The sequence below is a fragment of the Balaenoptera musculus genome, chromosome 4 (assembly GCF_009873245.2).
Source record: "Balaenoptera musculus isolate JJ_BM4_2016_0621 chromosome 4, mBalMus1.pri.v3, whole genome shotgun sequence".
Classification (NCBI taxonomy): domain Eukaryota; kingdom Metazoa; phylum Chordata; class Mammalia; order Artiodactyla; family Balaenopteridae; genus Balaenoptera; species Balaenoptera musculus.
Window position 1 is genome coordinate 98,975,441 of NC_045788.1, and position 27,627 is coordinate 99,003,067.

The following is a 27,627-nucleotide window of genomic DNA, read 5'->3' on the forward strand; positions in this document are numbered from 1 at the left end:
TGATTTGTGACTATTATATCACACTAGTCTGTTACATGGATGACATTATGCTGATTGGTCTTAGTGAGCAAGAAATCATATTTATTAGTTAGCCATTTGTAGGACAGAGGTGGAAAACAAATCTGACAAAATTTCAGGGGCCTTCTACTTCAGTGAAATTTCTAGGTGTCCAGTGATATAGGGCATGTCAAGAAAACCCTTCTAAGGTGAAGGATAAGTTGCTACACCTGGCCCTTCCTGAAACCAAAAGAGAGGCACAACATATAATGTGCCCCTATGGATTTTGGAACAGTATTAGCATTATTTGGGTGAGTTACTCCAGCCCATTTACCAACTGCTAGTTTTGAGTGGGTCTCAGAGCAAAAGAAGGCTTTGCAACATGTCTTGGCTTCTGTGCAAGCTGTTTTGCTCCTTGAACCATATCCAGCAGATCCAGTGGAGCCTGAAATGGCAGTGGCAGATGCTTGGAGCCTTTAATAAGCCTCTAGAGGTTGATCACAGTGCAGGCCTTTAGCATTTTGAGCAAAGCACTGCCATCCTCTGTGGATAATTACTCTACTTTAGAGAAACAGCTGTTGGACTGCTAGTGAGCCTTGGTAAAAAACGAACGTTTAACAATGGGCCACCAATTTGCCATGATACCAGAGCTGCCCTTCACAAACTGAATGTTATCTGACCCACTAACCATAAAGTTCAGTGTGCACAGCAGCATTCCTTCATCGAATGGAAGTAGTAGACACTTGATCAAGCAGGAACAGGCCCTGAAGGCACAAGTAAGTTACATGAAGAAGTGGTTCAGATGCTATTGGCCTCTACTCCTGCTGCAATGGCTTCTGTCTCCCAGCCTGGACCTGTGGTCCTATAGGGAATTCTCTATGATTAGTTGACAGAGAAGAGAAGACTGGGGCCTGATTTACAGATGGTTCTGCATGGTATGCAGGCACCATCATAAAGTGGACAGCTGTTGCATGACAACTCCTCTCTGTGACATTCAGGAAGGACGGTAGTGAAGGGAAAACCTTACAGTGGGCAGTCCTGTTTCCACCAGGACACACAACAATGCTTCCATTGAGCTGAAAGTAGACTGCCCCTTGGTCCCTTTGACTTTACGTTCCTTTGACTCATCAGACAAAGAAGTGAGTTACTGTGCTGGCTGAGGTGATTGATGGCAACTACCAAGGGGAAACTGGACTATTCCACAAAGAGGGTAAGGAAGAGTATGTCTGGAATACAGAAGATACCCTAGGCTATCTCTTAGCATTATCATTCCCATGATTAAGATCAATGGAAGACTTTAACAGGCCAAACCACATAGTAGTTCTAATGGCTCAGACTCTTCAGGAGTGAACATTTGGGTTATTCCACAAGGTGAAGAACAATGACCACCTGAGTGAGGGGTTTGCTGGAGGCGAAGAGAATGCAGAATGGGTAGTGAAAGAAGTTAGTTAAAATACCAGCAACAATCACATGTCCAGTTACAGATATGAGGTGTAATTTGCCAAGAGATTTCCTTCTTAGTTTGATATGAATACATTTGTGTGTGTGTATAGCAAACAGCTTTGTTTTCTTTCCACTCTTACTCCCTTATCATGAGACATAAGACGTACTGACTTTATAGTATAATAATTGAGTGTTGTTAATTTGACATCTTAGTATTTGTATTATCAGATATCCAGGAGAATCAATAGTAAACATCACTCAAAGATTTTACCTCCACTCCGGGGAAGAAGTAATACATTTTTGGTTGTACACAGCATAGTTGTATCATGTTAGGTGACCTTGCTATTATCATTATTTAGAAATAGAATAGTTTTAAGATATGTGTATGGGTGCTAAGTTGACAAAAGGTGAACCTGTAATGGTTAATTTTATGTGTCAACTGGTCCGTGGACTGTCTAGATATCTAATTAAACATTATTTGGGGATGTTTCTGTGAGGAAGTTCCAAATTAGTGTGGAATTGGTGGACTCAGTAAAGCTGATGACTCTCCGCAGTGTAGCTGGGCATTAGCCAGTCTGGCGTGGGCTTGGATGGAACAAAGAGGCAGAGGAGGGTGGAATTCACTTTCTGTTTGACTGGTTAGCATTGATATTCTCCTGCCCTTGATGATCTGATTCTCAGAACTTCATACTCAGAAAGGAATCTATACAATTGGCCCTCCTGCCTGAGACCTTTGAAGTAGGACAGTGCTGTCCTCACTCTCCAGCTTGCAGAGGGAAGATCATGGAACCTCTCAGACTCCATATCATGTCAGCCAATATCTTATAATAAATGTCTTGGTATAGATATAGATAGATAGATAGGGAGGTAGTGAGATAGAGAGATAGATTCTCCTGGTTCTGTTACTCTGGACAACCAAGACTATAACCAAAACTCACTGTATGTTTAGTGAACATCTTGCTTTATCTTGCAAAATGAGGGAAATATCATGATGTAACTGTTAGCTATTGCTCTAAATAAGTCTCACTATGAAGGTACCTTTTCAGAAGAGGTAAACATCACGTACTACAGCATAAGGAATATTGTGTATATGAAGTTGTACTTGAAAGGGGTGATCTAAATGCTGATCTGGCTTGGTAATTAATTTTTCAAAAGGGACAGAGAACCCTCCCATTAACCATACTGAAATTAGACAATGTGGTTTTTATTGGCTATCATCACTATCAATCATGGTTCCCGAGAAAAAATTATTTAAAGAATCCACAATACTTCATCCTTTGAAATAGATGCCCTATTTGCATCTTTCTGTCCAAAACTGAAAGGAAAGTATAAATAGAGGGTGCAAACTGTCAAAATATTTTCAGAGTGCTGTTTAAGTAGGGAATAGAGTATATGGAAACTCCATTTCATCTGATATCTAAATATCCTAATACTATAACAATTTTGCTTCACTGATTATTTTAAAAGAGTGATTACCTTAGCTCAGGCTACTGTAACAGAATATCATAGACTGTGTTTCTTATACCACCAACATTTATTTCTTACATTCTGGAAGATGGGATGTTCAAGAACAAAGGGCTAGCAGATATTTATTGTACATGGTGAGAGATTGCTTCATGGCCTAGTAGGCAGCAGCTTTCTCACTTGGCCTTTGCAGGTTGAGTATTCCTGGGGGTGGTGGGGAGGAGTTAGTTCTCTTGCCTCTTTCTCTTCTTATAAGGGCACTAATACCATCATGAAAACCTGACCCTTACGATCTATTCCTACCCTAATTACCTCCTAAAGTCCTCATTACAAATACCACCACATTAGGGGATTAGTGCTTCAATATATGAATTTGGGGGGAAATCAACATTCAGTCCACAACAGTAGTTTGCTATGTATAGTCCCAAAACAACAGCATTAGCATGACTGAATTAGAAACTCTAATGATAATGCCTATCAGTCTGTGTTTTCATAAGCTCTCCAGGTGATTCTGATGCCACTAAATTTTTCAAACCTTTGTTTTAAATGACCAACAAAAAGAGCTAAAATGAAAGCCTATACCAGAGAGGTTTTGACACTTTCCTAATACTACACGTACTAAGACTACATGCCATAATTAGTCAACAAAACAGACTTTAGTTATACAGTTCTAATTTTGATTTATATTTGTTTGTTTTTGCCCAATCTTAGTTATGTTATTTCTTTGAACACAGTCTGGTATAAAATTATCAACAATCTCCTGAACAGTAGAAGTCTTACTTAGTAGAAGGTATTGGAAGGCAAAGAGAAAAAAACATATGCACATATACATAAAGAGAGATAATTTATTATGTATTCTTTTCAATCTCCAGGTTAAGAAAATGAATACAACTTCATAATAAAGAATATCTCAATTATATTATTTGTATTTCCAACAAATGATCTAATCTAGCATCAGCAGTGTCCAGACAACTGGATGAACTTAGCAAAATTATATCATCCTTTAAATCTAAATAACCATTAAACAATACAGATTTCATTTCATAGTTCCTTTTTAAAGGAATCAGCAGAATATCTTGCCCAAAAATGTAGATTTTTCACAGGTGTATCTTTTACCTCTTTACCAACATACCATTGAAATGACAAAAAAATGTACAAATGAATAAATCTATAACAGAAGTGAATGGAATCACATCATTTGAGTAGGGATTTTGGTAATTTCTGGAAGGCATAAAGTAGTTGAGATTGTACTGAAGATCAATACAGAGCAGAGGAATCTGTAGACTAGATGTCTACAAGAGAAGGCTTCAAGGAAGTCTGCATTTCTGAGAGGCCTCCAACTGTCTGTTCTGTACTCAGCAACCTAAATTAAGATGTGATGGGTTATACACCCACTCATATACTCATAGCTTGACACCAGACTTCTCATTAAAAGAAAAATTCATTAGGAAACAGTGCTAATGATGGCAGAAGAAATACATACCGCTGCCTATACTTTCAGTTAGTCTTTGGGTCATTACAATGTATGAAGAAGCAAAAATCTAAATAATTGAAGGAATCCATCTAGGCAATGGAAACCTTATACAGTAATAAAAATCATTGAACTATGTACATATGCAATAACAATGATTCATTTTTATTATTTTTATTTTTTTAAATTGAAGCATAGGTGATTTACAATGTTGTGTTAGTTTCAGATGTACAGCAAAGTGATTCAGTTATACATATATATGTATCTATTCTTTTTCAGATTCTTTTCCCCTATATGCTATTACAAAATATTAAGTAAAGTTCTCTGTGCTATACAGTAGGTCCCTGTTGGTTATCTATGTTATACATAGTAGTGTGTATATGTTGATCCCAAACTCCTAATTTATCCCTCCACCACCTTCCCCTTTGGTAACCATAAGTTCATTGTCTATGTCTTTGGGCCTATTTCTGTTTTGTATATAAGTTCATTTGTATCATTTTTTAAAAGATTCCACATATAAGCGCTATCATATATTTGTTTTTCTCTGTCTGGCTTACTTCACTTAGTATGGTAATCTCTAGGTTCATTCACGCTCTGCAAATGGCATTATTTCATTCTTTTGTACGGCTGAGTAATATTCCACCGCATATATTATACCACATCTTCTTTATCCATTCATCCATTGATGGACATTTAAGTTGCTTCCATGCCTTGGCTATTGCTGCAATGAGCATTGGGGTGCATGTATCATTTTGAGTCATGGTTTTCTCCAGATATATGCCCAGGAGTGGGATTGCAGGATCATATGGTAGCTCTATTTTTATGGAACAGGATAAAAAGCCCAGAAATAAATCCACACATCTATGGTCAATTAATCTATGACAAAGGAGGCAATAATATACAATGGAGAAAAGACAGTCTCTTCAATAAGTGGTGCAGGGAAAACTGGTCAGCTACATGTAAAACAATTAAATTAGAACATTCTCTAATACCATACACAAAAATAAACTCAAAATAGATTAAAGACCTAAATATAAAACCAGTTACTATAAAACTCCTAAAGGAAAACATAGGCAGAACACTATTTGACATAAATCACAGCAATATTTTTTTGGATCCACCTCCTAGAGAAATTGAAATAAAAAATAAACAAATGTGAGACCTAATTAAACTTAAAAGCTTTTGCACAGCAAAGGAAACTATAAACAAACTAAAAAGACAACCTACAGTATGGGAGAAAATATTTGCAAACAATGAGACTGACAAGGGATTAATCTCCAAAATATACAAACAGCTCATATAGCAAAATATCAAACAAACAAACAACACAATCAAAAAATGGGCAGCAGACCTAAATAGACATTTCTCCAAAGAAGATATACAGATGGCCAAAAGGCACATGAAAAGATGCTCAGCATAGCCAATTATTAGAGAAATGCAAATCAAAACTACAATGAAGTATCACCTCACACCAGTCAGAATGGCCATCATCAAAATGTCTACAAATAATAAATGGTTGGAGAGGGTGTGGAAAAAAAGGAACCCTCCTGCAATGTTGGGGGGAATGTAAATTGATACAGCCACTATGGAGAACAGTATGGAGTTTCCTTAAAGAAAAAAAAGACTCTTTAGGGAGAAACAGTAAAAGCAACTGGAATGTGATGAATGCATTCCCTTTATGGGACATAGGGGAATGTCTCAGAGGAGTAAAAAGAAGGCAGATGACCTGGTCTAATCTTGTGACTTGCACCTCCAGGAATATAGAGTAATGATTTTTGTTTTAAATAATTCTATGTCTTGTATCTTTAAACCAAACCTCTAATTAAGGGCTTCTCCCTGATATTTTGTCATACTCTATCCCAGGAACCAATCCTACTGATAATATTTTCAACTGTCATGAAAGAAATTTAAGAAGGTGAGCTGGCATGCAGCAACCATGCCAGGCCCAGTAATTTCCCTGGGCTCATTACCGGGTTGAAAAAGAGTGATGCACTCTTACTGTATTCCATGTATGTGTGCTGTCAGATCATTTCAAGTTTTTTTTTTTTTTTTTTTTTTTTTTTTTTTTTTTTTTTTTTTTTTTTTTTTAACACAGTAAAGCAGGAATGCCTTTTTTATTTGTTTATTTATTTATTTATTTCATTTATGGCTGTGTTGGGTCTTCGTTTCTCCGCGAGGGCCCTCTCTAGCTGTGGCAAGTGGGGGCCACTCTTCATCGCGGTGCGCGGACCTCTCACTATTGCGGCCTCTCTTTTTGCGGAGCACAGGCTCCAGATGCGCAAGCTCAGTAATTGTGGGTCACGGGCCCAGTTGCTCTGCGGCATGTGGGATCCTCCCAGACCAGGACTCGAACCCGTGTCCCCTGCATTGGCAGGCGGACTCTCAACCACTGCGCCACCAGGGAAGCCCCTCGTTTTAAGTTTATAAATATTTTGTGAATACTTATTTAGGAGCTCATGTGAGTAAGCCACTGTGCTATATACTACAAAAGACAGAAGGATTTCTAAATTGTAATTTAAAAGAGTTTGTAGGCCAAAAATATTATTATACGAGGCCAAGTGTGACCAAGAAGAATAAATAAACTGCTAAACATTTGAGATGAGTGAGCATTCCTATTACCTTTGAGATACACTGGAAAAGCATCTCAGAAGTTGTAAAATTTGAGAGAGATCTTGAGGAAATGATACCTTTTCAATTTTAAATGAAGATAGAGAAGTTGGGTGGGGAGGATTCTCTGTGGAGAGACCTGTGTGAGCAAAAGCATGAACCTAAGAGAGAGAGGTTTGTCCAGAAAGCTTTCAGTAAGTCAGTTTGGGTATAATGTAGAGTCCACAGGAGAATTGTGGAGGAAGAGCCTTCAGAGTTAAAGCAAGGTTTTATTTGAATGCTGGGATGAACAAATGCAGGGTGAAATATGAAGAAAGAAAGGAAGGAAGGAAGGAAGAAGGAAGGAAGGAAGGAAGGAAGGAAGGAAGGAAAGAAGGAAGGAAGGAAGGAAGGAAGGAAGGAAGAAAGAAAGAAGAAGGAAGGAAGGAAAGAAAGAAAAGAAAGAAAGAAAGAAGAAAGGAAGGAAGGAAGGAAGGAAGGAGGAAGGGAGGGAGGAAGGAAGAAGGCAGGGAGGGAGGGAGAGAGAGAGAAAGAAAGAAAGAAAGAAGGAAAGAAAGAAAGAAAGAAAAGAAAGAAAGAAAGAAAGGAGGGAGGGAGGAAAGAAGGAAGGAAGAAGTCTGTATATATAGATATATATGCATATATATGTACTTGTATTTATATACCATATAATCTTAACATATAAATGAAGAAATAATCATAATGCATATGTACGTATACAGCTCTAGATATATTTCCCATATATGTGAAAAATCTGGTAGCAATGACAATCTATTAAAAGTTATTGAAGAAAGATATCATGTAATCAGAGTCCTGTTTATAAAGGTTAATCCTGCAGGTATGTATGGAAAGGAAAAGAATATCAGCAGGATGAAAGGGGTAAATAACAAAGGTCGGTAGTTTTGAGGGTTAGGACCTGAGTGATATGGAGTATGTATGGAATTTAAGTGTCAGGAGAGGAAAGGCAAAATGGCTCTGAAAATGGATCGCTTATTATACTTAAATAGTATGGCATGTGAGGAGAGAGCAACCTTTCAAGGAATTTTAGAGCATGAAACGGCCAAATTCTTGCTCAATTTCAAGTATTTCTCAGCTACCCACTGGGAACTATGGCATCATATCATCTTAACATTATTTGAGCTTTGATATGCATTTAAAGCCCCTTGTTGTCAACAACACACTTGAATAACTTTTACATACTACTGATTTCTTTATCTTACAAACTTCTTTCTTTTTTTAATTTTAGGAAGATTGAGACCATTTCCTTCCTATTCTGCCACTTCTCTCCTTCCCGCACCCATCCCAATTTAGTTATTCAATCTGAACTCTTAGTGAAACTTTTTAGATTACCCAACAACAAATAAACAGGTAGAAAGGGTCTTAGGAAACATCATAGAACGTGGGAGGTAACTCACTCCTTCTAGTTCCTCATAGAAGCACACTGAATTAAGAGCATCCTCTTATGGTTTGGCCTGACCTTCGCTCTCTTAACTCCCTTATCATGTTTTTCCTCATTGCTTTACTATTGCGTTTCTTTCTCTGTGTGACATGAGGGTTGAGTCCCCACAAGAAGTGAGATTCAACATATTGAAAATAAAGTGGAATAAAAGACCTTTGATGGCACGCCGAATTCCTGGGATTTGCCTCTGTTCACTCAAACACAAACCCACGTCCACTGTGGAGTTAAATGTGATATATGTCTCCAGGCAATACAGCTATATTACTACCAAAGACATCGCACTCAAGTAATTTTCAGAAGTACAACACTATTTTAGTGCTAAATAAATGCTTAATAAATTCACATATAAAGCCATACTGAAGAATATACAAGCATGTAAAATGTTTTCATTTATTTTCTGCTTTAGTTATTTTAGTATGATATGAACACTTGATTAAAATTCCTTTGTGTTTTTGAAAAATATATACACATATTTTAAGGAATTTATTAGAAACTAACATTTTAACTCAAAATAATAGGACAGTTATAAATACAAAAAACTTTGAACACTAGTCAACACATAGCAATATCTAATCTGCACAATTTTATGACTGTTTTAATGGAAAGAGAACAGATATTACTATGAGGTCTAAACATTTCTCTTTATCATTTTTGTCAGTGAATCTATGACTTTCATATTTCTCAGGCTGTAAATAATTGGATTTAACAAAGGGATTATGACAGTGTAAAATAGAGACTCCATCATATCTTGATCATGTGCTTGTGTGGATCCAGGACGAATATACATGAAGAGAAGAGGTCCATAGTATAAAGAAACAGATAAGAGGTGGGCCCCACAGGTGGAGAAGGCCTTCCTTATGCCTTGGACAGACTTCTTTTTAAAAATTGTAAAGAGAACTAGTGTATAAGAAATAAGAACCATCAGAATGGTAAACACCTGAATTGAACCAGAGAAAATAAAAACCATCAGAATATTAATAGAAGGGTCAGTATAAGAAATTTTAAACAATGGCATGATGTCACAGTAAAAGTTATATATCATGTTGTAATTACAGAAGGTTAATCTGAATAAAAAACCTATATGAATAAAGGCATGTAGGACACCACCTAAAATGATGAGACTAACAGTCGCATACATAGTCTATTGGTCATAATCACTGGATAAATAAAGGATTGCATATGGCCACATAACGATCATATGCCATACTTGCCAAGAGAAAACATTCTGTGGTTGCACTGACTGTAAAGGGAAAAAATTGTACCATGCATTCAGAGAGAATTATCATCTTACTCTTGGTGAAGAAGTTGACCAGCATCTTGGGGGTCACTATGGATGATACTGAAGTATACACAAAAACCAAACTCCCAAAGAATAAGTACATGCGGGTGTGAAGTTGAGAGTCATTCCAGATGAGAGCAATAAGACCAAGGTTCCCCACAATGGTGATGAGGTATATACCAGGAATACCAGGAACCAGGGGATTTGCCACTGCTGTTGATACGAAAATCTGGAGAGAACAAACTCTGTCAGCAATGTTGCATTTTCCTTTTCCATATCTTCACTGGATGTCCCCTGAAATAAAATGCAAGAAATATAAAAATAACATTCACTATGGATTTATGAATTGAAAACTTGTAAAGTGGAGTCGAAATCATACTCCTATCAGAATGCCCTTTTAATTTCATAAAATATTACTATATAAACTGTTTGGGGGATTTGAAGAAATGCCAATCAATACGATAATTTCAGTTCAAATAATGTGCAGAAATTAATAGATTTATATAAAAGAGACATTCTAACCATTTGCTAAATTTGTGGGGACCTGATAGAGTGTGGTAGGGAAATTCTGAGTCTGGGACATGGATTATTAGTCAAGGGAATAGATGTTTAAGGGATCTGGATGATAAAATGAATTGAATGCCACGTGAAGGATCATGAACTCTTTGCCTCAGGTAATATGTATGTACTGAAAATTTTCAAGACAGGGAGAGGCCTCAGAAAGTATTTTAAATTAATTTTTTTGTCAGTGCAGAAAATAGGTGTCATGGAGGGAAAGCCGGAGTCAGGGATACTATACAGGAGATATTGCTATTTATTGTCCAGTGGTTTTCTAACCAGATTACACATCAGAATTGATCGTGGAGCTTTTTATGCAGAATATACATTGTGAGACATTACTGTAGAAATTAATTCAGTGGGTCAAGATTGAGTTCTAGGAATCTGTACTTTAAAAAATGCTTCACAAATGCATGTGTAGTGCCTAGTCCGTTGGTGATATAACTTTGGTTGTCATGAGGAGGACAGAGAGATAGATGCAAAAGAATTCAAAATGCAGAGTCACTAGGACCTTATGACATTAGATGTGAAAGGGGTGGTCAGTGAAGGAGAGAAGAGTCACTTGGTGACTGGCTAGATGGACATCAAAAGTTGAGATCAAGATCTCAGCGGCAGTGGCCAGTTTGTGGAGAGAGCATCCTCTGAACATCAAGATGAGATGTACTTAGTAATATGAGTCTACAAATAGCTTAATAGAGATAATGTCTTAGGAGTTTTGGGGGTACCTGAAGGCATATTTATTGATAACCTATCCATTGAAGAGTATGCATAAAAAGAAGAAGGGCACAGAAAGAAACTTGATGAACTTATATTAAAGAGGTTACACAGTGGATACACAGCATATATTAGATAGCCAACATCTGATCCCCTTTTCTCCCACATAGTCGTGGTGGCTGGTAGAGGTTATCACCCATTCAAGAAGCCAAAAGATGATAGCCATAATGACCTATATGGGAATAGAATCTAAAAAGAATGGATATATGTATATGTATAATTGATTCACTTTTCTGTGCAGCAGAAACTAACACAACATTGTAAACCAACTATACTCCAATAAAAAATTAATTAAAAAAATTTAATTTGTGTGTGGGTACTTATTAATTCATAAATGCTGGAAAACATAGTGGAGAAACATTGTCTATATATTTCCTAACATATATATATGATTTATATACTTTTTTCATTTATATTCTAATACATGTATTATATTTATATTCTAACACATGTATATATTTCTATGCTATATGTACACAATATTCAATAAGATTATTCTCATAAGTATGTGAAGGAATAGAGGAATTAATATTTAAGTGATTTACCTTAAAAGTTTTAATCAGTTAACTAATCAGAGTGGGTCTTTTTGTCAGAAAGCTCTAAATGATTTCTTACATAAGAATCATATGACCTGAAACATTAAACCCAATTTTAAATTATTTAACTTTCTGGTTCACCAGAATTTATCTTATAAATCTTTCTAGTTAGGTTAACAAAATAATAAAACATCATTAAATTAAAGGGAACAATTCTGTCTTACAGCTATTTTACATGTCTAAATTTTAATCACAAAAATAAAATACACAATTAATTCACTTTTTTTCATCTCTACGTGGTTATTTTGACATCTTATGAACCCAATCTAAAATTATTGTAAATTAAACAGTATTTTAATTTTTATATAAAGAATAATGAATATTATACAAATCATTTCTCTCTTACCCATATCTTATGAGAAATTGTGGAAACCTGTCAATACATTAGGCTTTCTCTACAGCAGCACGGAAATGACAATAACATAGGTAGCAATTCTTTGCACACTGATTCATTTTGGAGACTTCCCAAGCTCAGGAAATTATAGTTTATATTAATTTGCTTTGAACAGAAGAGTCAACCAATTCTACAACTGTGTGCTTTTGCCAGAAGAAGGAGGAATGAAGAACTAAAATTCCCTTTAGGGCAAAGCTAAGCATTTACTGGGCACTGTGGACTTGGACATGTATGAGAAAGGCAGGTTGTCCCATGGGGCATCATAGGCTCTGAAATTATAAATATCAATCATTGTAGACAGTTCCAGTTTTAACAGTAGAAACCACACTTTATGCCATTACTTTTCACCACAGATGACACATCTGATATGTTTATGACAACTTCAGTTTATCTATAAATTTTGATGCTCTGCTTAGTATCCTATTGTCTGAGCTAATCATCCATGATTTTAATGAGGTCAAAGTTCTAGATTCCCTTCAGGAGTGAACCCCAAGTAAAGTTGTCCTCCTCTTGCAAACTGTAGCTCACATTCCAGACTCACACCTAACTCCCAACTTTAAGCTGAAATCTGATGAGAAATCTTACTAAGCAAAGATCTGGGGAGGAGCAAAGGAAAAACAAAACAAAAGATCACAGTGAGAGGTGATCTAGATCAGTGCTCCTCAAACTTTATTGCCTGTGAATCTCCTGGAAATCTTGTTAAAATGCAGATTTTGTTTCAGTAGGTCTGTGTGGGGCCCAGGGGTCTTCAACTATTACAAAGTGATTGTTGCCTGTGGACAGGTCCCATCCACAGGGCCTTCATCATTGGAGGGACTATCAGATTATCAGAGAACCTAGGTAATTGGAGAAGCACAGCATGGTAAATGTGGCTTGCAAAAAGAGAAGCAGGGAGGAGCCCAATGGGGTTGGAGAGGCCAGCATATTTAGATAACACAGGGCTTTGGAGGCCAGGTCAGGGACTTTGTTCTTTACCCCAACTTAAAGGAAAATTATTAACATGATTTTGAACATGGTGGTAATGTGTTCAGATTTGCTTTTTGTGCATTAACAGAGAAACTTATCTATGAACATTCATAAAATAAACCTTAATTTACTTACTTGTGACATTTTGATTTTATATCTAAAAAGTTTTTAAAAAATAACTTCCAATTGAAATGTGTCTGGCAACATACCGGGGGAAAAGGGCATATTGTTTGATAGATGCATTAATCCTTTTCCTGCTTCCTTAGAATTTTGCTAATGAAAGGCAAAAAAGTGGAGAAAAAATAACATAGATTAAAGAGGATTCACTGCGAAAACTCTGCAGAAGGGCTGAGTAAGCAGTAGGATGTGCAGAGATAACTAGAATGTGCCAAGGGAACTTTTAACATAACGGAAATTTGACATAAATTTACTGCCCCCTTCAATTTTGTGTAATTATCTTCTAATTTGTGTTGCCTATCTATGAGTACAAAGGTCTGTATTGCTGCTTCTGGAATGGATTGTCCTTTCAATTTCAGTTATTTTAATAGGTGGGTTGTGGTATCTCATTGAGATTTTAATTTGCATTTCTCTAATGGCTAATGATGATTAAGTATTTTTCTGCCCTTAGTTGACATCTGTAGGCCATCTTTAGTGAACTGTCTCTTAAAATTTTTTTGCCCATTTTTAGCTGTTTCAGTAGTTAAAATTTGTTTTCTAATTTTTGAGCTTTGAGAGTTCTTCACATATCCTACATATGAGTGCTTTATCAGATATATGATTTAAACATATTTCCTGAAATTCTATGGTTTGTCATTTCATTTTAGCAATTTTTAACAGCAATATATTTAATTTAATTCTTTATTTAATGAAGTTAATTTATCAATATTTTTTCTTTTATAGGTTTTGCTTTTGATGTCATATTTCTTGGTTGTTCATTTAGGTTTATGACCCATCTTGAGTTAATTTTTGTATATGATCTGGATTATAGTTCATTTTTCTTCATATAGGTATCCAGATGTTGCAGCATCATTTGTTGAAAAGACTATCCTTTACAATATATCACTGTACCTTATTTATTTTATTCATAGTAGTTTGTACCTCTTAGTCCTCTACCCCTATACTGTCCCTCCCCCCTTCCCTCTCCCCATCAGTAACCACCAGTTTGTTCTCTATATCTGGGAGCCTGTTCTGTTTTGTTAAATTCACTAGTTTGGTTTTTTTTTTTTAGAATCCAAATATAAGTGATATCATACAGTATTTGTCTTTCTCTGCCTGACTTATTTCACTTAGCATAATGCCCTCCAAGTCCATGCATATTTGTACAAATGGCAAAGTTTTATTCTTTCTTATGGCTGAGTAGTATTCCATTGTATATATAAACTGTATCTTCTTTGTTGATGGACACTTGGGTTGCTTCCATATCTTGGCAATTGTAAATAATGTTGCTATAAACCTTGGGGTGCATACACCTTTTCAAATTAATGTTTTCACTTTCTTCAGATATATACCCAGAAGTGAAATTCCTGGATTGCACGGTAGTTCTATTTTAAGTTTTTTGAGGAACCTCCATACTGTGTTCCACAGTGGTTGCACCAATTTACATTCCCACCGAAAGTGTATGAGGGTTCTCTTTTCTCCACATCCTTGCCAACATTTATTATATGTGTTCTTTTTGATGACAGCCATACTGGCAAGTATGAGGTGATATTTTATTGTGGTTTTGATTTGCACTTCTCTGATGATTAATGATGTTGAACATCTTTTCATGTGCCTGTTAGCCATCTGTATGTCTTCTTTGGAAAACTGTCTATTCAGGCTGTGGGCTCAGAGGGTCTTAAGGCAGCCTGTCTGCTGATGGGTGGGGCTGTGTCCCTGCCCATTTAATTGCTTGGCCTGAGATGTCCCAGTACTAGTGCCTATGGGCTGGTGGGCATGGGTGGGGCTGGGTCCTGAGGTTCATAAGCTAGAAGGAGGATTCCTAAATGGTGAATGCCAGCACCAGTGTCCGCATGGTAGAACAAGCTCTCCAAAATGGCTTCTGCCAGTGTCTATGTCCCCAAGGTGAGCTAAAGTTGCCTTCTGCCTCTCCAGGAGATTCTCCAGATCAGTAGGTGGGTCTGACCCAGACTCCTTTCAAATTACTGCTTCTGCCCTGGGTCCCAGTACATGTGAGATTTTGTGGTGTCCTTTAAAAGTTGAGTCTCTATTTCCCACAGCCCTCTGGAACTCCTAAAATAAGCCCCACTGACCTTCAAAGCCAAACTTTCTGGGGTCTCATCTTTCTAGGACGAACCCCTGGTCGAGGGAGCCTGATGTAGGGCTCAGACCCCTTACTCCTTTGGGAAAACCTCTGCAATTGTAATTATTCTCCCATTTGTGGGTCCAAGGGTATGAGAATTGACTATATCACGACTCGGTCCCTCCTACCCATCTTGTCATTCCTTCTTTATATCTTTAGCTGTAGAAGATCTTTCAGGTAGGTTCCAGTCTTTTTTGTTGATGGTTGTTCTGTAAATAGTTGTAAATTTGGTGTGCCCATAAGAAGAGGTGAGCTCAGGGTCTTTCTACTCCATGATCTTGGCCCTCCCCTAATTCAATTATTTTAAATATTACACAGAATAAAGTTTATTTTGGTGAACGTTCAGTGCACACATAAAAAAATAATGTGTATTCTACTGTTGTTTGATATAGTATTCTATAACTATCAAGTTGGTTGATAATGTTCTTTAGGTCTTCTCTACTTTGACTGATTTTCTCTCTACTTGTTTGTTCTATCAATTATTGAAAGAGGAGTATTGAAGTCTTAATCTGTAATTGTCTCTTTCTCCTTTGTCTCTTTCTCCTTCCCATTCTATCAGTTTTTGCTTCAAGTATTTTAAAGCTCTATTGTTCAGTGCTTACAGACTTAGTATTATTTTGTCTTTTTGATAAATTGAATCCTTTGTCATTTTGCAATGTCCCTCTTTATCTCTGGCAACGTTCCTATTTTGTTTGCTAGCCACTCCAGCTTTCTTCTGATTAGTGTTGGCATAGTATGTCTGTTTTTCATACTTTTATTTCTAATTTATCTGTGTCTTTGTACTTGATGTGTGTTTCTTCTCAACAGTATATAGTTATAGTATGTGGTTAGATCTTGCTTTTGAATCCAATCTGACAATCTGTCTTTTATTTGGTATATTATACCATTTATATTCAATGAATTATTGATGTGATTGGATTAAAATCTATCATTTTACTGGATATTTTTCTATCCATTCCATTGTTCTTTGTTCTTCTTTCCTCTTTTCCTGCCTGCTTTTGGAGTATAGAAACTTTTTTATGATTCCATTTTATGTCTACATTTGGCTTATTATTTATATATTGTCTATCTTTTGGTGATTCTCTTAGGGTATGAAATATATTATTTTAATTAATTACATCTACCTTCAAATAATATCATACCACTACATTTATAGGGCAATAATCTAACAAATTGTAATTTCTCCCTCCAATCTTTTCTGCTATATTATCATATATTTTACTTTTATCTGTAAAGGTATGATATATTGCTACTATTTTGGCATTCAGTTACCTCTTAGATTAATTCATAAGAAGAAAGAAAGATCCTTTTTATATGAACCTTAATTTTTAACTATTTTCAGAGATGTTTGTTTGTGTAGCACCAAGTTCCTCTTTGATATCATATTCCTTCTTCCTGAAGAACTTCCTTTCATAATTTTTTTTTTTCCTCTAGGACTTTGGGTAATGATTTTTTTTTTTTTTGGTTCTTGTCTTAAAAGTTTTTATTTTACACTTTTTTTCCCACTGTGTCCCAGGCTTCTTTATTTAAAAACAAAGTGATGACTGACATTGTGTTTAAAATCAAGAACATCAATGAATTTTACCTTCCTTCCGACTATTTCCCTCAAAACTCCCTGCCCCCGTTCTTCATATTCCCAATTAATTGAATGTTTCCTATTTGTTGAATGAAAAACCTAACTCCAAAAGCCCTGGCACAAATCCCAGGGTCCTGTTTCCCCAGTTTCTCCCTCTTTCCTCATCCCCCACTCCTACCCCTACCCCTCAGAGAAAAATAGGCACCTCAGTTTGAATGCATGAGAAAGCCCAGAGTGGTGAGCTGGACAGAAGGGAACACTTCACCCTCAAAGGTCAAAGGGACCAAGGAGTGCAGAATAGTGAAGTGAGAGCCCCCATAGTGTAGGCTACTGAAATGGGCCCTGGTGCCAGAGAAAAGCACACTGGTGCCCCCATGAAAGGAAACTCAGCAGCCTCAAAATACTCTCATTGGGAATAGTTCCTGCTTGATTGACTGCCCTTCTGGTACCAGGTACAGAGCCACACTCAGACTTTGTGCTTGTTGATGCCAAGCTACTTAATTCTCAATGCTTATCTGCTCTCCCTTTCGAGGCTGCTGCAGGAGGGACTCCTCTTTGCCTTTCCCCTGAAGATTCTCCTTGTTGTCAGCTTCCTCCACCTATTTCTGCAGCAGGGGGCACAGCTTACACACATTACTGACACTGAGCTGCAGAGTCTCAAAACAGCAGTTGCTCTTTTGGCTAAATACCTTCCCACAGGGTGATCCTCTTCTGCTTTGGAGCTCCTGTAAAGTTCTGATGTCCTGAGACCCTTCCAGGTTTTGCTGCAACTTCACCTTGTCCTGCTTCATGCCACCAGGAAGACAGCACAAGGCTTGGGGGAGGCCCCTTCAGAGTTGCTCTCAATCCTGGCCCCAGGCTAGACTTCAGACTGAGAAGTTTCCAGCAGCCTTGAGGATCCAGCCCCATTCCAACCTAAAGGAGCCACTACGCCATCCCTCTGCAGAACTCACATAGCGCTGAGTACCCCCAAAAACTTCAGCTACTCTCCAACCCCTGCCCAATTCCTGGACCATATTGGAGGAGGCACAGAAGAGGGGTGTTGGAAGCCCAGCCAGGTGAGAAGGTCAACCCAGCCCAACTCCAACCCTCCTGACCCATCACCTACACCTACCCCTACATCTGTGGAAGTAAAAAGGCAAAATTCAAAAGCAAGTAGGTATCCTGCAATGGGGAAGAAAGTCCCCCAAGCTGAGGACCTGGACCACATTAATTTTGGGAAGTTATTTTTTGTTAGGTAAAATTCTGAGTTGGCAGGTCTCTTTCCCCCACAGTTTGAAATATGTCAGTCAACTACTCAGTTATCTTCTGGCTGTGTACTTTTTCCTCCCCTCTCACTACCTTCAAACTTTTCTCTATCTTTGGTTTTTAACCACTTCAATATAACGTGTCCAGGTGTTTTTGTGTTTTTATTTTCTTATGATTTGGTTTCTGTCTGTTTTGTTTATTCTGCCTCAGGTTCTCTGTTTCTTGATTCTTTGGTTTGATGACTTTCATTATCTTTGAAAAATTCTTGACCATTATGTTTTCCAAATATTCCTTCTGCCCAACTCTCATTCTTTTCCTCTAAGTTTCCAGTTACACATAAGTTAGATAACTTGATAGTCCTTCACAGTACTTGAATATTCTGGGTTTTTTTTTTTACTCTTTTCTGTCTTTGTGTTTAATTTTGATATCTATTGACCTATATTCAACATCACTGTTGTTTCCTCTACTGTGTCTAATTTACTGATGAGCTCACCAAAGGCATCCTTTATGTTTGTTCTCATGCTTTTAAAAAATTATTTCTACCATTTTCACTTGACTTTTAAAAAACACTTTCTATCTGTCTAGCTCTAAATTCTCTCTAAATCTGATCATGCATGGAAACTTTAACATATTAATCATGATCATTTTAAATTTCCTGACTGATAATCCCAACTTCTGAGTCATATCTGACACTGGTTCTTTTGATTGTTTTGCCTTTTGACATTGGGTTGTTTCTTTCTTGGTTTTGTTGTTGTTGTTGTTGTTTGTTTGTCTCACAAATTTTATCTGAAGTCTGGTCTTCATGTGTAGGACAATAAAAATGGAAGTAAATCGTACTTAAAGGACAAATGAAATATCCGGAATTATAAAAACTTAAAATTCTTTTTATTAGCTGAAGTGTATATTTCAGATACCAAGTTAAAATGGACATTGACTATAAACTTTGGTAGAATGTATTGTATATGTATGTGGTGGGGGTCAGACTCTTAAAGGTATGAGGTAAAAGGAAGAACCACTTTAAGATTCTGCTTAGATCTGAATAACATCTGGATAGATGGGGCATATCCAAAGTAGTGAGAGGACCCCCAACCATTGAGATTTCTGTAAAGTAATAATCGCTTCATATGAAATAGTATAATACATGTATGCCTGGTGTCTATATAAAACATTCAATTCTACCTCAGGGGAAAAGGGGTAGGTATCTTAGTTTGTGTTCTGCCACAGACTGAGACATTGTTTGAGTGCAGTAATTTATTTGTGAATAGTTGATGAGTGAGAAAGTGTTGAAGTGAGACAGGAAAGGGAATGCAGCCGATAAAGGGTAATTTACCAAACAAGTTACAACTGTGGGCAATCAAGCTTAATCATTTTTGGAAACACCCTGAGCCAGTATAGAACATGAACGTCAAGTTTATATTAGCCAAAGGGCAAAGGATCTGAGGTATTTATTCACCAACTCCTGCCAATCATTGGTTGATAAATGGTCTGGGGGAGAGTCTATGAACAGTAGTCATTTCCCAGTTCCTCCAATCTGCGTTAAATGCCTCTGGCCATCAGAGAAAGCCCTCAGATGAAGATGTATAGTTAGAAAAGACATGGGCAGGCACCAACAGTATCTGTGACAGGGAATATATAGGAATCAATGGACAGTGTGATCTGTGACTCACATTGAATGAGTCATTCAACACTAGCTATTATAGTGAGTCAGACTATCTCTCAAGCAACCCATTCTCAAAAACCTTAAATTTAGGTTTGTCCACATGTAACAAAAGAAATGATGAAAATTGCTCTTACAGGATTAGAAAAGTGGAAAACAATGTTTCACAGTGAGTCATGGCATACAATTTATACTATGTAACACTTAACATTAGGGCCTTTTAATTGGAATAAAGTTTCCTCAGATAGTTGCCAAAATTCCCCGAAAATAGTGATGGAATGTTATTTAATTTGTTTTGTAGTCTTTAAAAATCTAAGCAAATACTCTTCCCAGTCACATCATCATCATCCATTGGGTCATTGCTTATGGTGTCTAATACACAGGGCAGCCAGCAATACAATATTGTGTTGTGAATAGTGCCCCTGAGTTAAGCAGTGCACACAGTTTGCATGGCCATTCAAAATTCCTCTGTACACACTTTGTTATAACATTATTCATGGAAACCATTTTTCTCTCAGTAGTTTATAAATGTTGTTCCATTGTCTCTGTACTTTCAGTGCAACAAATGGGAAGTCAAATATTACTGTACTTATCTTTACTTTGTTAGTAACCCAGTCTCTCTATCTAGAAGTTTATAGATCTTCTCTTTACCCTGAAATCTGGGACTGTTTGCCAGGAGCATAGTCTTCTTGTGGTTGTTATAGTATCAGTGCTATCCATTGCAGATTATTTAGCTTAGGAATCCAAGATTTCCTTTGTTTCTAGAAAATGGCTTGATGAGCTATATTTTAGAATGAGTGAGCCTAATTTGCCAATTCTAGAATCACCAGTTTAGAGGGTGTAAATACACAATAGACTCCCTCCAGTGGTCAGTTCTCCCCAAAAATACTCTCAAAAAATAAATTCTTCTCTATATGAGATTTTTCTGATGAGTTTGAACATTATATGGCTTTACAGCACTTGTGCTTTGAAATAACAGTGTCCTTTTTCACAAATCTAAACCCTTTCTTCCTATCTGGTTGAAGAGAGGACAGGACACCTTGTAGAAGCATGGATGGATTAGATACTTTGATCTCTATCAGCACCAAAGATGCCCCTATTAAGTTCTTCCGCTTATACAACAAGGACCATTTTCTCCCAGAACTGATTTGATTTGTAGAATTTTTTAATTCATTTGGCTTCAATGTGTTCATTCCTCTTGTCATTGCCTGTTTAGATGGCCGATTACATTTATATAATCATTTTAAGTTCACGTACTCTCTGTGCCCTGAAGATAGTCTAAGACAGGGCAGTGGAGCTGCATTTCTGGCTTCAGTTCTCAGCCTTGCATCCTCCTACCTTGCATACCTGTTGTGTCTATACATCAGGTTTTCTGTATATGTAATTCTTCCTCTTAATTCTTCCTCACTGATCAGCAATATCAGGTCGTTGCTAAGGATTTTGCAACAGCAATAGGTAGCCAATGATGATATAAATTCAAACAAATTTTACATTTTCTACCGTAGAATTCCTTTAAATTTAGGAGATGGCCAACAGAGAAAGTCACTACACATTCCGTGAAGAGCAGTCAATGAAAGAACAATAAATATTACATTGTAAGTTTTTACAGTCACTTCAGAAATGAGAACCATTCCATACTGGCACTTACCCAAATTAAGAAGTGTTGCATCGTGTAATTGCAGAATTAAATTATTTTTACTTAAATGGTAAACATGCAAGAGATTATAAGAAGTGTGAAAATTATGTAAATGTATGTTTCTGCCTTATTAAACATGTAAAGATTAATACAGTAGACTGCTAATATCTGAGGAAATATATTCTGAAATCTTTTAATATCTGCAAAGTCTTGAATACCACTATTATAATTTTCCTGATAAAATGTACTATGTACTTGCATATATTTGAGCCATGTTCAGTAGTTCACTTTTTATTTTATCCCAGCTTCCATTATTCTCCAGTAAAATCCACCAGTCTCTTATATTCTGTGCTTTTTAAACATTTTCTTTATTACAAAGAAATTTTCCTCTTCAGGGACAATCTCCTCCAAGAAGTCACTTCATCTGAGTCTCTGAACAGTTGAGAAGCAGCAAGAATTTTGATATGCAAGCTCTAGACAATTATCTTCACTCAGTCACACCAAACTCAAAGAAAGAAACATGCAAATGTCTGCCACAGCAAAATTACAAACTACTATATCAATTTAGAAGGAATTTACAGAGTCAAACATTGAAAATTCTAAATCCTTTGTTTTAACAAGGATGTTCTATTTTTCATTAAAAATTCAGTTTTCTGTGGTATGAAGACCTCCTGCCATTGAAACAACTATCCATTGAAGCTGACTTTCATCAGACAGCACTCAGAAACTACCCTAGACACGCCTTCTCTTAAAATTATAAAGCCAAGGCTAATTTGCATAACTACAGACCCCTTGTATTTTGCAAAGTTTGAAAAGAACAAGTTTGAATTTTGCCTTAAGAACTGTTTATTTATTCATTATTCTCCTCAAGGCACCTATAACCTCTTTGTTCCTCAGACTATAAATAAAAGGATTTAGCAGAGGAATTATGATTGTATAAAATAAAGAATATAGTTTATCCTGATTTTCAGCTGGTCCAGACCCAGGATGCACATACATGAAGAAGAGAGTGCCATAGAACAAGGAAACAGAGAGCAGGTGGGCACTACATGTGGAGAAGGCTTTGCTCCTGCCCTTTTCAGACTTCATTTTCCAGATGGCAAAGAAGACATAGCAGTAAGAGATAATGATACTCATAAAAGTGAAAGACTGTATAAAGACTGAAAATATAAAAACCAGGAGCATATTAACTCTAGGATCAGTACAGGAAATCTTAAATAGTTGTAAAATTTCACAGTAGAAATAATGTATTACATTGGACTTGCAGAAAGTTAATCTAAGTAACAAACCCACATGCATCAGGGGATGAAGAAACCCGATAATATAAGAGACACCTAATAATTGAGTGCAGAAGATATTGGACATCGCCACTGGATAAAGCAAGGGGTTGCATATGGCCACATAGCGGTCATAGGCCATCACCACCAGGAGGAAACATTCTGTGTTTGCACTGGAAGCAAAAATATAAAATTGGGAGATGCACTCAAACAGGGATATCATATGATTCATAGATAAGAAATTCATTAGCATTTTGGGAGTCACAGAGGATGAAGAACAAGCATCTGCAAAGGCTAAACTGCCCAGAAATAAGTACATGGGTGTGTGAAGATGGGGGTCCTTCCAGATGAGAAAAATCAGTCCAAGGTTGCCCACCATCGTGGTGAGATAGATCACCAAGAACACCAGGAACAGGGGAACCTGCAGCCTTGGAAGATCTGTGAGTCCAGTGAGAACAAACTCAGTCACCAGTGTCTTGTTTGCCACCATTATATTCACTCAGTCTATCACTGCAGTAAAAGGGTAGGTGAAGAACACAGTAATGAAAGACCATGAAAATAATCACATTTTATTTGAAAAAAATACATCTTCCTTGTTTATGTATCCCCTTTAATCAGGACATTTACCTTTTATCCTTGAGTAAATATTCTTTACAAACAATAAGTATTTGGGAAACTGGTCCCATAAACTAGGGGGAAAAAATATATATATATACATATAGTAATGATTTCATGACTTGTATAAAAGAAGTGAGCTTATTTTGTAATTTGGAAAGATTGGTTGTAATTTAATAATCATCTTCTAATATAAAAATCTTTAAAAATATGTATAGAATCTAGCTATTTAAATATGCTAAAGAATAGTTATCAAAACTAATAGCACACATTCTAAATAATACAGCATCTCCCTTCAAATTAAAAACAGATATAGAATATGATATGGCATGGAAGTACGAAAGTATAATAGTAAAACAAAACAAAGACTCCAAAGCAGATTCAAGTATATATTGGAATTTAATATATTACATGGGTGATTTTTCAATTGAGAAAAATTATGATTTATTCAATCAGTAGTATGACTATATTTGCCTCTCTATCAGGAAAAAAGTAAGAATGACTCCCTTTCTTATGCCTGTTTTAAATCTGCTGCCAGATAAAGGACTTAAAAGTTAAAAAATAACAAAACAAAAATGGACAATTAAACACTCTAAGAAAAGTCATAAAATAAATATAATTTAAATATATTACAAAAAATTTTGACTAATGTAAGAAACCCATAAATTATAAAGAAATATATAGGTATATTTAATCTACTAGTTCATGAAAATCAAGTATATATCAAATCTATAATAAGGTAAAAGATTAATAAAATTTTGGTAGAAATATGTATAATAAATTAAGATAAAATATCAGTACCTATCACATACAAAAAAATTACAAATTGATAAGAAAAGTCAAATAATTCAATAGAAAAATGAAAATGGAATTGGGTGGGCGAGTCACAGAAAAATATGTCAACATATATTCAAAAAATGTAGGAAAAGTTGCTCTCCTTCCTCAATACTCAAGATGTGCAAATAAAATAGCAGTAAGACATCACTTTTCACTCCTCAGATTAGCAAAATTTATTGCTTAATGAAATTTGGAAAGGGCCACTGGTGAGAATATAAATTAAGCTTTTTACTGGTGAGAATATAAATTAAGCTTTTTAAAAACAATTTGGCAGTCTTTTAAAAATAAAATATACATACTCGTCAACCCAGCAATCCATGTCTGCAACCCATTCTATAGCAATAGCATATCATTTCATAGGAAGAAAAGTCTACTGCAGCATTGTTCATGGTGGCAAAAGACTGGAAATAATATGAAAACCAATCAGGATGAAGCAATGGTTGAACAAATCCTGGTGTAATTATATTAATCAATATTATGGCAGTCATTTCAAAATGAGTTATTGACCCACCAGTTGACTGAAGGAAAATTTCACAATTAATAAGGAAGAAAGAAGAGTAAGATACAGAGAACTATGTATGAGATGATCACATTAAACAGACAAAGTCTTAAAATTCTCACTCTCTGTATATCTTCAAACACATGCACACATATATATTTGTTTATAACCATCTGAACATAAAGACTGTGTGAATCGATAGACTCCAGGTTGTTAATATTTATGATCTTCGTGTAGGTGAGAAAATAAAGGAGAGGAGGAGAGAGATAAACATTCCCCCCCAAAAAGTGTTTGTGATAAAAACACAATATATGTTATCATCCTATTTATACAATTATATATATTAATATATGTACAAAGATATTTTTACTGATAGTCATAAGCCTGTTAATAGTGAAGATGAGAAAAAGAGAAACAATAAAAATGTTATTATTGTATTTAGTAGGTAGCAATAAAAATTTTAATTAAAAAATAGGAATTCATTACAAGTAACATTTTTTGTAAAAGCATATCTTCAGTTTAGTAATTTTTTGGATTATGTGGATATGCTTTTGAATATTTTCAGTGATATCTGACTTCAACCATTAAGAGTGATTTCTTTCTCTCTCTTTTTTTGGAATACTCAAAAGGTATTTTGTAAATGAATAAAGTTAGGTATACAAGTACAGTAAGTGTTTTGTTTGTCTTTATAACTAAGTACATTTCTTTTTGGATATATTAATAAATGCTTTATAATTTTTGTCAATGATGCAAATGAAATATTTGATGTAATCTTTTAATAATTTGAATTTCTTCTGTGACATGTAAATTTTGCCTAAAAGTAAATCCAAAAGAAGAGATCCTAAGATATTTGGAGGTGAACATAGAGATTCTTAGATTACCTAGAAGGGGAAAATCCACCTATAATTTAGTGTGTAAATTCAGCTATTTCTCAAAATAAAATGAATAACACAATTTTATACATGCACTTTTTGTTGATTAAAATACATACAAAAATTTACCTATTTTCCAAAATTGTATTAGTTTAACCTTAAAATAAGTCTTAGTTTTTATTTTCCATCTTCACTGAGATTAGAACAAGAAAAAAATTAGCTTTAAGAATATATCTTTTATTTTAAAAAAATAAAATTAAATAAAAAAGAATATATCTTTTAAAGTATATACCTGCAAGGAAACCTGGAAACACAATACCAGTAGCAAGAAGATTGACTGATACGTCTCTGCTGAAAACTGGCCTTATGGACAGTGAGTACAGATCATTTAGTTTCCAAAGTGGACATTTTGTCCTGACTAAACCTATTTAGCTTTCTTGCCAACTCTCAACCTATAATAGATATTTCCAGATTTCATAATTAGGTCAAGAGCTATTAAGAATTTTGGATCTTTCACCCTAAGATATAGATGATAGCTAGCTAGCTGGCTAGCTAGCTAGATAGACTGATATCCTCATCCATTGGGAATTAATGATTTTATCTCATCCATGAATAACTCAAAGAAGTTTGAGCAGCACCGTTTAGTTGTCCATAATCTGACAAGAAAATTTTCTATAGATTATGAAATAATCTCTGAAACTTTTGAGTCATTATCATTTTCCCATTTGTTTTAGTCTTCTATTATTCCAAGTTTACTGTTAAAAAGAAATCTTATTATGCTTGTTTCCTTAACAGTAAAACATCTAATATTTATGACAGGCATATGAAATTGTCGTGAAGAGAAAGAGAAAATCCCATAGGATTGCCAGGATTTTTAATGCTTACCTGGATATTTCATTATCAGATAGGCAAATTGAAAAACTACAAATAATTAAAATTAGACAGATCCCGGTGTCCTCACTCAGTTTCTGTAAGTCTTGGGGAGAATGAGAAAATGGTTGTTTTCTTGAAAGAAAGATGATGATTTCTCATAGAAAGTAATGAAAAAAATGTATATTTCCGTCTACAATACTCTACATTAAGGCCAGAGTAATCTTTACCAATTGCCAAACTGATTAGGCCAGCACTGTTTTCACATGTATGGCTGCATCTCTTCTTACAACCCTTAAAGGAAGAAAAGCGGAAGGTGTAGAATGAAGCAGTGTTGTGCAAAGCTTTTCCTTGGAAGCCTCAGTTGCAGGGACATCTTTATTTGTACTCTTTCAAATCTATTCATGAAAAAGTAAAAAGAATCTTGGAATTCCCTCAATGAAAGTTATCAACGGATTCCCTGTAGGATGAAGGCAAAGTCATTCTACTGGGCATTATGAACCAATCAGCGAGCAAATCACCCCAGATATACCCAAGTGTAACAATTAGAAACACACTTTGTGTCATTAGAGTTTACTGTGCAGGCAACTTGAAAAACTGCCTCTGAGTAGTTTTTAGGACATATTAATTTCCTCTAACTTGTCACTCTTGATGTTGCCAATTCCAATGACCTGATAATTTCTTCAAACATCTTAAAGACCCATCAACCTCAACATGTGCAAATCCAAATTTAGAGTCTTTCCAAACCTATCACTAAACGTGGACCTCATCCAGTCCTCCCATTCTCAAATAATGGCATTATCTCCTACCCATTTTTAAAGAAACAAACCTGAGAGTAATCTCTCAAATCCATGTCAAAATCATTATCAGGGCTTCCCTGGTGGCGCAGTGGTTGAGAATCTGCCTGCCAATGCAGGGGACACGGGTTCGAGCCCAGGTCTGGGAAGATCCCACATGCCACGGAGCAACTGGGCCCGTGAGCCACAATTACTGAGCCTGCGCGTCTGGAGCCTGTGCTCCGCAACAAGAGAGGCTGCGATAGTGAGAGGCCCGCGCACCGCGATGAAGAGTGGCCCCCACTTGCCGCAACTAGAGAAAGCCCTCGCACAGAAACGAAGACCCAACACAGCCATAAATAAATAATTAATTAATTAATTTTTTTAAAAAAATCATTATCAAATCCACAGCTTGTATCTCTTCAATGTCTCTTGAAACCATCCACTTCTCTCCAAG

The 27,627-nt window shown here is 36.0% G+C and overlaps 2 protein-coding genes and 1 pseudogene across 2 annotated transcripts; all 3 read right to left on the reverse strand.

Annotated features, from left to right (window-relative positions):
* Positions 1-9,069: 9,069 nt before the first annotated feature.
* Positions 9,070-10,002, reverse strand: LOC118894673 (olfactory receptor 5H2-like). The gene is given in 4 exon segments (XM_036851094.1): positions 9,070-9,551; positions 9,554-9,607; positions 9,610-9,900; positions 9,903-10,002. Coding segments are annotated over 4 exon segments (921 nt in total). The 5' UTR covers positions 9,997-10,002.
* Positions 10,003-17,089: 7,087 nt separating this feature from the next.
* On the reverse strand, positions 17,090-20,993 carry LOC118894041 (annotated as a pseudogene).
* Positions 20,994-22,270: 1,277 nt separating this feature from the next.
* Positions 22,271-23,194, reverse strand: LOC118894715 (olfactory receptor 5AC1-like). Its single transcript, XM_036851181.1, has one exon. It carries the CDS (start codon positions 23,189-23,191, stop codon positions 22,271-22,273), a length of 921 nt encoding a protein of 306 aa, XP_036707076.1. The 5' UTR covers positions 23,192-23,194.
* Positions 23,195-27,627: the final 4,433 nt, after the last annotated feature.